Source organism: Struthio camelus, chromosome 2 (assembly GCF_040807025.1).
Source record: "Struthio camelus isolate bStrCam1 chromosome 2, bStrCam1.hap1, whole genome shotgun sequence".
In the NCBI taxonomy this organism is placed as follows: Eukaryota; Metazoa; Chordata; class Aves; order Struthioniformes; family Struthionidae; genus Struthio; species Struthio camelus.
The window spans coordinates 108,676,052-108,690,010 of NC_090943.1; the positions used below are offsets into that span (position 1 = coordinate 108,676,052).

General features: G+C 34.1%; 1 protein-coding gene across 9 annotated transcripts in view; it reads left to right on the forward strand.

The window, feature by feature from the left end:
* Positions 1–13,959, forward strand: part of NETO1 (neuropilin and tolloid like 1) — an 86,983-nt gene that overhangs the window by 7,180 nt on the left and 65,844 nt on the right. For 8 of the 9 annotated variants that reach the window (XR_693463.2, XR_011139111.1, XM_068932067.1 and 5 more), the window contains one exon: positions 8,391–8,639. The exons of the other annotated variant lie outside the window; for it this stretch is intronic. Coding sequence is in view for 6 of the 8 variants with exons in the window: in XM_068932067.1 (XP_068788168.1) it covers positions 8,391–8,639 (249 nt within the window). In the remaining 2 variants the exon portion in view is untranslated. The remainder of the gene's footprint in view (positions 1–8,390; positions 8,640–13,959) is intronic. 9 annotated transcript variants of the gene reach the window in all.

Genomic DNA, 13,959 nt, shown 5'->3' on the forward strand with positions numbered 1-13,959 from the left:
ATTTCAGTATATCTTGAAAATGCCTAGAGCCTAAAATGCTGTTAGCATGATGTTTTCAAAGAAAGAATGTTTGGAAATCAGTAAAAGAGAGTAAACACGGGAAACTTAAATGCTTTTGACTTCTTATACAGGTTTTTTTAAGTTTATCACAACTGAATCAAGGAAGATAAATATAGCTTAGACAAAATACAATAAAGAAGGTCATACAGAAAACAACCATATTCTAAGTGAAAAAATGTATTTGTTGCCCAATGGTTCATGAGAAATGAAAATAAATGAAGTAAATAGAAAAGAATAAATATTAATACCAATCAGCTGTAAGACACAATTTTTACAGAATAGCTAGTTGCGGTATGGAGGTGAAGTACAAAAGGCTAGAGGTATATTACAAGCAAGCTACGTGGTTTCTTTTCATCAATCTTAGCACAATGGAAGAGGTACCTCTAAAAATGAATCTGTGAAAGGTAATAAAGACTAGATCCTGTTAGAGCTTAGTAACGGAAAAGATGCAGAAACAGAATGGCAAGTCCTTGGAACAAAAAGATTCATGCGTGAATTATGAATTTATGCAAAGGCGACACTGATGATTGCTCCATCCATGCTTAGTTGAATGGAATTATTAGCTACAAATGAGGAAACCAGGGAATTATAGAAATATTTACTTTTTTAAAGATATAGATAGTTCCAAGAGAGATTTTCAAAGGTGCTTAACTAATTCAAATGGAATTAGCTGCTTTGGAAAACCCTATTAGGTGTTTTTAGAAACTCCTATGTCTTTCCAAATATAGACCCAAATTACTAATAGAAATATATTACTTCATAACAATCTTCCAGGGAAATGATGAGTGGTAAATATTGTATTTATTCTTTAGGAAAAAACACCATTGTAAGATGACTGAAGTAATTATAGATCTCTGAATGCTACCTTAAAGCTAGGTAAACTGATTGAAATCGGAAATAAAGAGGTGATTATAAAACACTGAATCAAACAAGTTTTTTAAGGAAAATTCATGCTTGTCCAATCTTCCAGAATTCTTCCTACTTGAGACTGGAATTTAAGCAGTTATATGATAGACATTTAAGTTCTTTCATAGTTTAGAAATTAGTTTCAAACAAAATAAAATCAAAATAAATATTAAATATTTAGGTTCAATATGTACAATTTAGTGCTCCATTTTTGTTACACTTCGGTTCCTAGACCCAGGTGGTCTTGCATACGTTAATCAAATTATCTTTCTAACATTTCTGTGAGGCTGGAAAGAAATATTTTAAGTTGCAGGCTGTTTTATGTTCAAGGTATTGAAGTAGAGACATGCTTTATCATTGAAGAGAAAGGCTATAGAAGAAATATTATATGGATGCTGTAGGATGGATATGAAAACTACGGAGTTTTTTTTAGGCCGTGCTTCCACTGATTCGATAGATCTTTACACCTGAGTCTGTAGGCCTGATTCACATTTACCTGCAAAAACTCCTTTTATATTAAACTAACCTATGATTGACTTGAAGCCTCCTTTTTGAAAATCAAAATCATATCAGATGAACTTACTAATATTACATTAATTAACCACTTATAAAAAGATAGTTATTAAGCTGAAAAGTGGCAATATATTGATATTGGAATATTGAAAGATTGATGTAGAAGAGAATGATTTAGCTCAAAGCTCCAAGCGGAAATGTTTAAGAACAATTTAAGAAGATATGATTTAATCAAATGGATTGACAAAATTCTGTGTTGACAAGTGTGAAGTAATGCATAGTATGAGGAATAATCTGAATTCCATAGACATCTTGTTATATTTTAAGAAAACTGATAAAAGTCAATCAGATGTAAAAAATTATCTGAAACTATTTTTCAATGTTGAAGTTTTCTGCTTCTTATCCAACCATGGTCAAAGAATTTGGATCACACCTTAGTATTTAAAATCTGCCATGATATCAGTTACATCAGTAAATAATTTGATTAGAACAATGCGTGTTGCACAAGATTTTCAGCTCTGATCTCACTTTGCCTATTTCTACCTTCTAAAAAAAATCAGGAATAGCTATTTCTGAAAAATGTCACCAGAATAAATACAGAACTAATAAGATGTCTGAATAACATTTTGGAGGTAAGCTAACAATCTATGGAGTGGATAATTATTTTTAATTCAACATAGTGGATGCATAAACATCCACTAAGCTTTAGAGTAAGTCAGAAATATCTCTCTGTGCATCTTATTTCCTGTATTTATTATCATTAGGATTCTTGGAGTAACTTCTAGCTACTCTTGAATATCAAGTACCAGACTAGGGAGACTATCAATGTGATCCAAAGTATCATTCATACATTGCTATTTCCTGTTCATATTTTTAGAGAGTTCTGCATAGGAGCACCATGGGGTAGTGACAGCTATGTGATGTCAGTTTAAATATGTATTTGGATCACTAGGTTATTTTCTGCCTGCTTGCTTTCTTTCCTTCATTTGTTACTATCAAACATAATCTAGGCTTCCCTCAAACACAGTTCCGACTGACTTTAATGGTCTTTAGTGAGGGCTCCAGGATGCAGTTTGTTGTAATAAAATCGAATGTCATCTCACGATATAATTTTTTTTCATATGGTAGCTCATCTTGAATATATGCAATCTTTCACCGTTTCAAAATTACTTTGATGAAGTAAAGGAGTAGGCAAAAATTGCTGTGATCGTACACTGTGGGTTTCAGCAAAAGAAGAGGATATCTGTTTGCAGAGGATTCTGTCCTAGCAGTCAAAGGCATAACCAGATCAAACAGCTAGAAGTTTCTTTTTCTTTCCTTTTTTTCCTTATCTTTCTATTTTGGTAGTAATAATCATTAACCATTGGAACAACTAGAAATTTTGAAGTCCAGATTGGATGCCTTTCTAAAAGAAATCCTTTAGGTCATCCAGAAGTCATGCACTCAGTATAAAAATAATTGCGCTATAGAGAACCTTCTGCTGAGTCTCATCTGCCTTTTGAAACTCATGGTAAAGTTGTTCTTTTTTTTAACCTTATTGGACATATAGAAAATGTAGGAAAAAGCTGAGTGTGCACATTACATTTCCTTGTTGGATCCAATTTTACCCTTGATTCCATATGCACATCTCTCACCTAGCAAAATTCACAGCTGCCAGAAACAACCACAGCTGCAGAAGCAGCATTAGCCTTTGCCAGACTGCAGAAAATTTTGCACGTGTGCTCTGAAGAGAAATTTGCATAGGAGAATTCATAGGAGCAAAGTCTTTTGTTTGCGCAGTGGGAGTGGGATGGCCAGACTTTACACAGTAGATATCAACAATTGAGATAAAAGTCTAGAAGTGCATTACTTACATATTTCTATCAGTTTTTAATAATTGAATACTTATTTATAAATATAAATATGGGTTAGGATTGCTTAATTTCCCACTTTTATATGTTTGTGGATATTTAAACATAGCTGTCTTGAAGGCCTTCTACATCCTTCGAAATAACACTAAACTCTGCTTGTTCCTAGAACTCTACAGGTCTTATAAAGTGGTCATGTATCACTGAACTAAAAATATCTGCTCCAAGTTCATTTGTCTAGTGTGTTTCATGGAAATTTTTGTGTTCAAAATGTGTTTATCAAAACAAAGAAAATAATTCTCTTTTAAAAAGAGACCATAGGTGGCTTCCCTATCTGCAGTAACTGAGCAACTTGAAATATCAAGGATTATTCAAAACTGTTAGTGATGTAGAAACTTGGATAGATGGGGGTAGGCGTTTAGTTCTATGTCTCATTTTCAGGCAGTCTGGTAAATTCAAACAGATTTTTTGCTTAACTTTAACTGTCAGTTACACAGACTTAGAGGCTGATCAGAATTAAAACCTTAATTGTGTGCTTTTGCTGCAACTGTTCCTCTAACTGCAAGGTGGAACTCAATTCCTTTTTTTTTTTTTTCAGTGAGTGTAAAATCTCCAGACAGCACTTGTATAAGATAATTAAATCAAAAAGATGACAAGACATGCAGGCATTAAGTAGTCTTTGCATGGTATTAAACATCTTTGAAGAAAGATCATTGGAAGCTAAATATGGAAGATTTTTAAGATCTGAAGTAAAATCACTTTATGAGATAGCCTCTATATATTTCATTTGGACTTTACAGCAACTTTTCCTGACATCCTGACATAGTAGCCACAGAAAAAGTTTGGAAGATGTGAATGGAATTTACCTGTGAATGGGGATGCCAGAAACGATCACTCCATCCATCCCTTTCTGATTAGGTGGTCTGTCCAGTTTGGAAGAAGTACATACTTTTTATTCTTTTTTTTCCTCCTCTGTAATTATATAATTATTAGTCATCATTCTGGGCTTGTTTTCCCCGTATTTCCATAAGTTTTGTTATGATCATAATTGCAGACCCTTTGTTGCAGAAGAGCAAGTTGTATATTCACATGAAGCGTATTTATACAATACTTTCTTAGCTTACTTTTAGCAAAGAAACCCTTTACTAAAGTCAGAGTATAACAACTAAAAGACAGCTTCTTTGCCAAAAGAAAGTTAAAGCAGGAGTTTTGAACTGTGTATTTTCACCCTTTATGGTCATTTCCAGGAAGATTTGAATCATTTTGTTTTTTATGTGCACTGTTGCAACCTGTAGCTTTTAGCTCCAAATAGTACAATAGTACTTTACCTCTAAATTTGTTCAATGAAGCAAGGAGGTGCATTTAAAAGCGCGTTGTGAAATACACCATGCTGCAAAGGTGCACAGAGCTTGTATAGGATCCCTTCCTCTCTTTACCCAATCTACTGTGCTCCTCACAGTTCTCATTTTTCTAGAAACATGAAGTGTTGCATTCTTTGGGAGACAGGAAAAAGTCCTAGCACGTCAGGGACTAGCTTGCATAACAGGTGAGAACTCTGGTTGTGCCTGTGCTAATACCTAAAGCAGTTCAGAAATCATTATTTGGCCTTGGGGCTGACTGGTGTAATCACATATATATAGATAAACTTATTTTACCTTTGCTGGTGCAGAGTACACATCCAGACTGCTTATTGGGAATGGTTCCTGGCAAACTGCACATCATATCTAAGAATATGTTTTGGTAGTTCTGATTGACACGGGCCAAAATCGTGCCAGGAGGTCATTGTAATGGCTAAGGAGTGTGAGCAACCAGTAGTCCAGCCCCCAGACTCACTCTTTGGCCTCAGTTTGTTTATTAATGGAGATTCAACTCTAATGAATAGTTGAAGCTCCATTCCTAAAGTGGAGCAGCCTCTGCACATGAGAGCTCGGGGGAAAGTAGAAACTTCCTTGAGTGCTCCCCAAGCTGACGTGATTCTCTCTGATCCTTAACCAAGCACTGAACCTCACTAGGAAAGGTCCTATCTTGATTTTGTTGAAAAATAAATAAAAGTAGAAGTGAGTAAACTATAGCTCTATTTTGACCCTAAAACTAGCTGACAAAGTAAGATTCAGAGTGCTGTATGATGGATGCTAAAATTGTGTCGTCCTTTTTCAGTCTGTGCTTCCACTGATTCAATAGATCTTTACACCTGAGTTTGTAGGCCCGATTCTCATTTACCCGTGAAGACTCCTTTTATATTACGCTAACCTATAATTGACTTGGAGGCTCCTTTTCAAAATCAAAATCAGATCAGATGAACTTACTATAATTCAGAGAGGGGCTTTATGCCCATTTTAACTTACGATAAATAAATCTTGGATTCAGGAAAGGTCTGTTAAGCATTTGACTTCAGACCAGTGCTGATAAGCCTCCTCCTAGTAGGAAATACAATAGTGGATTCCTAACATAGAAAGTTTAATAAGAACAAACATGTTATGCTAATGACATATATACAAAAACAATGGCAAAGGCCGTTTTTGAAGCAGATGTCTCTCTTTGTGACCATGGAAAGCAGAGTAGCCATATACTGTTGTAAGATGCTATTCAACACTAACAATACTATCAAAGTTTGTCCTCAAGTCCAGTCTGCAGCAGTAGAATAAAGCTTTAGGCGGGTTAATAGCACTGCAACACTAGAATAAAGCTTTAGGTAGGTTAATAGCACTGTATTTGAATAGTAAGTATATAAGACATTCAGGCCTTAATGAGCATTTTTAAGATTACCTGAAGATTAAGCCTTGCCAGTTTGGAGTTTCTGACACATTACTCTGCAGTCCCTAGATGAATGATGAGCAGTTCTCAACAAATCTTCTTAAATGGAAGAAGAGAGTGCAATATATGGTCCAGGACTGACAGGTGCTTTCAGCTGCCCTAGCATTGCTTGGTTTAAATCAATACTTCTAAGTTTTAAATAATATTAATAATATTAATATAATTAATATTAATTATATTATAATTAATTAATATTAATATAATTTTAAATAATATTAAATAATAAGTTTTAAATCAATACTTCTTATAAGTATATGAAGTCAAGGGTAGAAGTGCCTGAACAATATTAATCAATGATGTCTTCCAGTTATTCAATCTATCACTATAATCTAAAATATTCACTTTGGTCTTCAGATCTCACTCATGGTAGCATTGATAAGATCTTCTTTACAAACTTTATTCTCTCATTTTGATTTTGTAAAAATTTTCATGCTTGTGAATTATTTTCATTTCTAGGAGCTGTATATTTTATGCAATTCTAGGTAAAGTTTTAGGTTTTGGTTTTGCTGTTGAAATCCTGTAGGCACAGATATCACAGAGTGAAAGCACTGTGGAGAAATATGTATATCTCCATGTCCCATAAATCTGTGTAAATGGCAAAGAGTTAATAGTAAGTACTCTCCTAATAGTAAATTTCTTCAAATTGATAGCAGTAGCTAAAGTTTCTTTTCTACTTTAAACTAAATAATTAAAAAAGTCGCCTGTTTATATTAATAATAAAAATAAAAGTAGTAAAACAGATCTTTCTTCTGAACTAACCTGAACTTGCTATTAATTAATTTATTTAATGAGTCTCTTAAAATTATATCATATTTGTTTACATGGTATAGTTGTAAATGGGATCTGGCTGTGTGTTCTTATGTAAAGATTGTAAGATGTATCTAATGTCTACTTATTTAGTTCATTCTAATTAGTCTGCCTTCTTAAGTGAGTAATGAGCTTATTCCAAAAATTTTCAGTTTAAAGCATTTCATAACATACATTTGATCTAGGTTTCGGTTGCATAGCATTGGCTTCTGATACTTTCTTCATTATTCCTGAGGAAAGAAAAGAAAGGACACTGACTACATGAGTGGCAGCAGTTGCTATGTTCAGCTTATGCACTAGATGTGGAGTTTGGTCTTGCATGTTTGATGTGAAAAGAAAGGTAATTCAGGCAAAGTTTATAGTAATCCCAACCTCTTTTAATATGTGCAGAGCTAAGGACACGATTGCATGAGAGGCAGAGAATGCAGTGCTACAGGAAACTCTTGCCTTAGCGGATGATTCTGTCAGGAAAAAACGTATATCCTACCACAGTCCAGGAGCTGCATGCTGAAGGCATACGTTTTAGTTGTGGGAACGATTAGGGATAGGGGCAGCGCACCCCAGGCATGTTGCATATTTCAAAATTTGCAGACGAAACTTTGTTAGTTTTTGTTTTGCTGTTTAACAAAATGCTGTAGTTCCACTAGTGATTGATTTCCCCCATATTTTTATATAGGGGATACCAGAGCAATTATGCCCCTTTTGTTTTGTAAGAAATCATTGCGATCCCCACTGGCCTTGATATCTATGAATAAAGATTTTTTTTTTGTCTAATGAAGTGATTACTTCAGAGTTTCCTCAAGGTTTCCAGCAGAATATTGTTTTATCTTTAGTTAGATAATTAACTTTGCTCCCTCCTCATCTAGTTTCTTACGTGACAGTTCATGGCACTTTGCTTATGTTTCAAATGAAATGATAAATAATTCTGCTGGAATTTTTATTCAGGCCTATTATTAACTTCAGTACATATAGGGACCGATTTTGTCCTTAATGTTATAGTACAATACTGATCTGATATTTCTTCATCTTTAGGAGTACTAGGTAAAAAATATGCTAATTAACATTTCCCCCAAATATCTGAAAAGAATAGTTTTCCAGGCACATAAGATTCTTAAAGAGATTTTTTTATTTGAATCAATTTTTCCTAAAATATATTTTTGCTTTACATTGTAGATGACTCTCCTAGTCTCCCTAAGAACTAGCATTATGAACACTTATTTAAAGGAGAAGACTAGACAAGTAAGCTAATGGTATAAAATCTGTAAAGGCACAGATGTCATAATTTTCAAACATAGAAAGTATTGCTTTTAAGGAAAAATAGAAAATTGGAATATTTAATTCTATTTAATTTTTTTTTTTAATTTTATTAGTTATTTAATTTTATTTCAAGTTTGAAGGGTCTTGGGCTACAAAATAACCAGATCATTTTGTTTTCACCTCTAGCTGCCCCTAGACAATGTATTGAACTACACTTTGATGAAAAATATTCCATAGAGCCTTCTTGGGAGTGTAAATTTGACCATATTGAAGTACGCGATGGACCTTTTGGCTTTTCCCCAATCATTGGACGTTTCTGTGGACAGCAAAATCCACCTATGATAAAATCCAGTGGCAGATTCCTGTGGATTAAATTTTTTGCTGATGGTGAGCTGGAATCTATGGGTTTTTCTGCTCGATATAATTTTACACCTGGTGAGTACAAAATATTACACTTTTTGGGAGAAAAAGCTTAGCGTCGTAACTTTGCTAATGATATATAATTATGCTACTGAATAATACTTGTAATATAGACTATGTCTGATATTAAAGAAAGAATTAAAGGATAGGAAGAAGATATATCTTTTACATAATAAGCCAGGCTCATTCAAGGAAGAAATTTTCAATACATTTTTATCTAAGATGCATATACTCAGTGTGTGCAGTTTTTAAAAAATTGTTTTTAATAGAATTCTGTTAGAGAAAATCATTCAAAATATTACATGGGCAGGCATGTGGTTTGTGCTTGATTGCTGTGCAGCTTTCCCTTCAAAATGATCATTGATAAAGTATTCTAATAAAAAAAAAAGTAATTATCTCAGAAAATTTCATCATTGCTTTTTCACTTCACTAGTCATTTGTCCATTTGAGGAGTGGAATAGTTCTCCCTTTCCAATGAAGCAAGCTATTACATATATTGCCAGAGCAGGTGTGAGGTTCAAATAGCAACATGTATTAAATATTTCTGAAGAAAGATGTAACATCTTAATTGTAATCATACAGTTATTCCTTCTTTGTCATTTTTTTTATTTAATTCATTAAAGTAAGACAAAATTCACAGTCATACTTCCAGTTAAATATTTCCCCCCACCCCCTTCCTAGCAAGCGATTGCTGATCTTAAACTTCATTTTGGTTGCAGCCACACTACACTGCCCTGCACTGCTGGATTTAACATAGTTCTGTACCTTCCTATGTACTGCGTGATGAGTCATACCTTAATATAGCTCACTCTGAAGCACTGTAATTATCATGTAATTTTGCCAATTATGTACCCATTGTTTTACTTAAACTGTTGTATTAGGTGGAACAGTATTCTTTAGACTATGTGCTAAAATTAACAGGCCCCAAATTCTGCTTGCTTAATTATTCCAGCAGTTTCACAGAACATACCAGGACTCCTTGAATGTCTCTCTATGCAACTTTATTTCTCTGATGCCGGGAAAATAGTTATGAAATTAGCCAGAGTAGTTCTTTTTTTTTTTTTTTTATAAAGTCAAGGATACTATTTTCTGGAAGGAAAGCATATTTAGAAGATTGAAACAGCAACATAATTTCTGTAAAGAACAAGCCATTAATCTAATATCGAGATATATGTACCTGTTGTAAATACAAAGACAGTAGGTGAAATTTTACTATATCCATACCTACTTGTCTCTGAAGAGTGAATTAGGCTTGTATCTCTCAGTTACTAAAACTCTGTGGACTTCTACCATTTTCCTTCCTATCTCCCTGCAAAGTCTTTTGCTTTGGATTTCTTGTCCTTCTTGTTTCAAAGGGCTATGTATAATGATGGAAAAGATTGCTCATAGCACAATGTGCAGCTTATTCTACCTAAAAAGCCCTCCAGTGAAAAAAATTTCAGGGACCATGTTTTATCCTCATTCTTCTTCTACTGATATAAGGTGGATTTCTACATAAAAATCAATGCTGGTAAACTTCCGAAGCAGCATAAATTATTCCAGTCTTCAGATGGAATAGCTATCTCTCTTCTTTTCATAGCTTTCAAAATGAAGCTCTGCAAGTGATAAAAGAGTTTCTAGGAATATTGGCCCAAATGAGAATATGATTAGTTTGACAAGTGCAAAATAGCACCGTTGCCTTCTTGATCACTGTTAACAGGATGCAGTTTTCATTCTGACTGAATTGCCTGACCAGTTCTTTGTTATGCAGGCACGGATTAATCTGTTGTCCAAATGTCTGCAGTGGAAGAAGTGATGTCAATTCACTAAAAAAGTGACAACTTTCAAGAATGCATAAATCAGTAACATAGAGAGAAATTCAGTTGCCTCCAAAAATTATTACTGAGCCATCTTAGCTCCATCTCGGGTAGTAACTACTCCTGAAATGATGCTATTTACAAAGGAAGGATCACAAGGAAATTCTCAGCTAATATCTGTTTAAAGAATCACAAGAACGTGATCGTTAAGTAGAGGCTCTAGGTGTCTCGGGCAGCCGAACGCCCGGCGAAGATGTGGTTTGTTGCCTCCACCTGGCTGGGTGCACACAGCAGGTTCTTCCGAACTGCAGCCTGTGTAGGAGGCTTTCTGGTTTGTTGGCAAATGGTGTTGAGAGTGTGTAGGAGGGGGTGTGCAGGGCAAGATTTAACGATTTAAGTAAGTGAACTAAGTTGAAGCTCTAGTCATTTATAATTATTTGAGTGGAGAAGCAAGGAAAGAAATTATTTGCTATGTCTTCAGGGTGTACAAAAACAGCTAACTGGATGAGTTTGAAAAAAAACCCCATCAATTAGGCTATCTGGAAAAATGTTCCAAAGGAGATCCATTATGGAAAGAGTCCTGTTCACCTGAGGCATTTCAAATCTAGTTTGGATTAAGTCCTAAAAAAAGAAATTACACGGAACAGTGCTGGCTAAGGAACAGAGTAATATTTTGCAATTACTAGACCTCTTCTATATCATAATTTTTTTTGACTCCTGGTGTTAAAATGGTTGGAATTCTAAACTGCGCACACAAATCCTTCTCTATGCGTCCATGTAAAACTCCAGTGGAATTTCAGAAGTCACCCTGGGGCTTGCCTTCTTTAACAGATGGGGGTCTGAGGCATCTTGGAACAGATGAGATTCTTTTGTTATGCATTTCATTCTGCTCAAACAGAACTCTGCTTATGTTTTTCTGAGCACATTTAGCGCTCTAAAAGATGTCATCTAGTAGAAGAAACATCTTTCATGACAAATAATTCCAGAAATACATGCACAAATAACACAAACACAGCCATGCCTATCTAGTTCTAATAAGTGCCAGAAGTACTGAAAATTTTGCAAATAATTAATTATTAAGAGGATAACTTGGATTTTCATTTCTGTGATTTTATAAATAATATGACTAAGCACGATATGGTTTAACACAGCTGTATGTATGGTATAATAATCAATTATTTGAAATGTCAGACTTCTAGGCTAAGGGAAGAAGTAGTTATCTTTTTTGTTTATATTATTATAGCTAAATACTAGTGGTAACAGGATGCAAGTGAGATGTAAAAGAACGCGTCAACCATTTTGTATACATGAAAGTTAAAAAAGCGGAACAGAACACATTTACCCTTTACGATTTTACTTTTATTTTTATTATTAATTGTAAATTATTTTCATCATTTTCTGAATCTATGCACTTAATTCATAAAAGAATAAAAGCTTTTTTTTTGCAGATTTTATACATAAAATAGATAACATCTCAGATTCTAAAATATTTTCAGGTTGCTCTTTGTTTCCTTTTGAATACAAATTGTGTTGGCTATGGAAGGACACATGAGATAGATCACATGGTATTTCTTTCTTGCTCTTGTTTTGTCATGGTCTGGACTACTGAAAGGCCTGCAGAAGAAATTTCATTTCACATCTCTGGTTACTTCTACTTGATCTGTTATCTTCTCTTCTAGAAAGTTATTCTCAAAAGCTTTTTCTGAGATAGTGTTGAATCACTTTTTTGGCTACTCCAATCTCAACGTTTCAAGCATTACTTCAAGGGGACTTGTTCCTGACAACCAGTCTTTAAAATTAGTCCATTTTTTAGTGTAGACAAGGATTCAGACAAAGAGAGGGTGTGTTTACTTGAGCTTTCTTATTCAGCTAGAATAATCAGATTTCTGTTTATCCTGGTCTCTGATTCTGCAGGACTGGCTTAAGATAGCACACCATTACTTTCAGTTCCATCAATTAGTAGAAACTATCTGTGTTTTTATTCAGCCTCATTAATATAAAGGTCAGTCAGTAATTTTTTTGTTCAGTGGTTTGATAATGGAAACAGAAAGGGCTTTATACTCTTATGCCCTGAAAAGTAGGATGTAAAACACTGTCTGATCAGAATAACAGTACTTTTACATCCACATCACATGGGTACAAGTAGCTATAGAAGATCAAGGTAATAGTATAATGATGTCATCTATCGTGATAAAAGAAACAGTCCAAAAACTGGCTGAGTGATTGTTCCCAACTCAGACTGAGGGAAAGTTCCAAATTTTAGTATTCAAGAAAAATTTAATATGAATTTATACAGGCAATTCTGAAGCACTGAGATAAGATATTGTCTAATACATTTTGGCATCAAATGTCCGTGTCCTCCCTTGTGTGTATTTTGGGGAAGGGGAATTTCCCAGGCACCTGGGACAGCTGAAAAATATTTCTGGGAACTGGCTTGCTTGCTTTATTTATTTTCTTGTTCTCTTCTGAAGTTGGTCTCATTGTTTTTAAGTTAACATCAGTGACAATATTTTTCAATTGACTTTTAATTCCAATTAAGCTTCTCAAAAAGCAATAAACCATCTCAGAGCCACATGACTGTGGCTGAATCGATCTTTTGCTTTGTTAGTTCTTTTCACAGTGTTTGAAATGGTCAGAAATGATTCATTATAACTCTTCCTTTAAACTTTTGAGCCAGTAAAGTAGATCTGATATTGTTTAAAAATTGTGAATTTCTTTTCTTTGATTTTTGATGGTTCTAGTTCTCAAATTGTTATATGATTCTTCCCTAGGCTGTGAATTTTTGTTGCGTTCATACAAATATGCAATCGTCTGTCACCACTATATTGTCATTTGCAATGTATTAGGCCTTCTGGTCTTATGAACAAGAGTGAATTTCACTGCAGCATCTAACACGATGCATTTACATGTTGCAGTGAAAATCACAATCAGCTGTATTGCCTCTTCAAGGGAACTTAGTTTGTCTATGCAGTTCTATAAGTTCCATTAACTTCCATGAACTGCAGAACTGTGTACAGAATATGTCAATATGATAAATATGAGAAGGTAGTGGGATAATATATATTTTTTTAATTTTAAGTGAAAAAAAATTCCTTGTGCAGAGCAAGTTACCATCTAAAAGATCTTACAGGATTCTCAGGTCCCATGTTACCCCTTTTTATGCACATAATTTCATAGTTACATTTTTATTTATATAGTACTCAAATGAAAGCTATAGAAATTGCTGTTAGAGAAATCCCTAAATGTTGGAATATCATATTTCCAAAAGAAAGGAGCTAAAAAATCACTGGCGTTGTACTTTATTATAAATATAGCAAAACCAGAAATAAAAGATATGTTTTTAAATATTCTAAAATTAGAAGGAAAAAAAAATCCCTATCGGAAGGTTTAGTAAGAGGTGCAATAACTTGTGATAAGGAGGGTTTCAACTGCATTTTCTGTATGCAAATATAGGAGTGAAGGGACCTTCTAAATCATCTAATGCTATCTCACTCTGGGACTGCAGACAGTATGTTTCTAAATCCTGTCATAAACGTCCA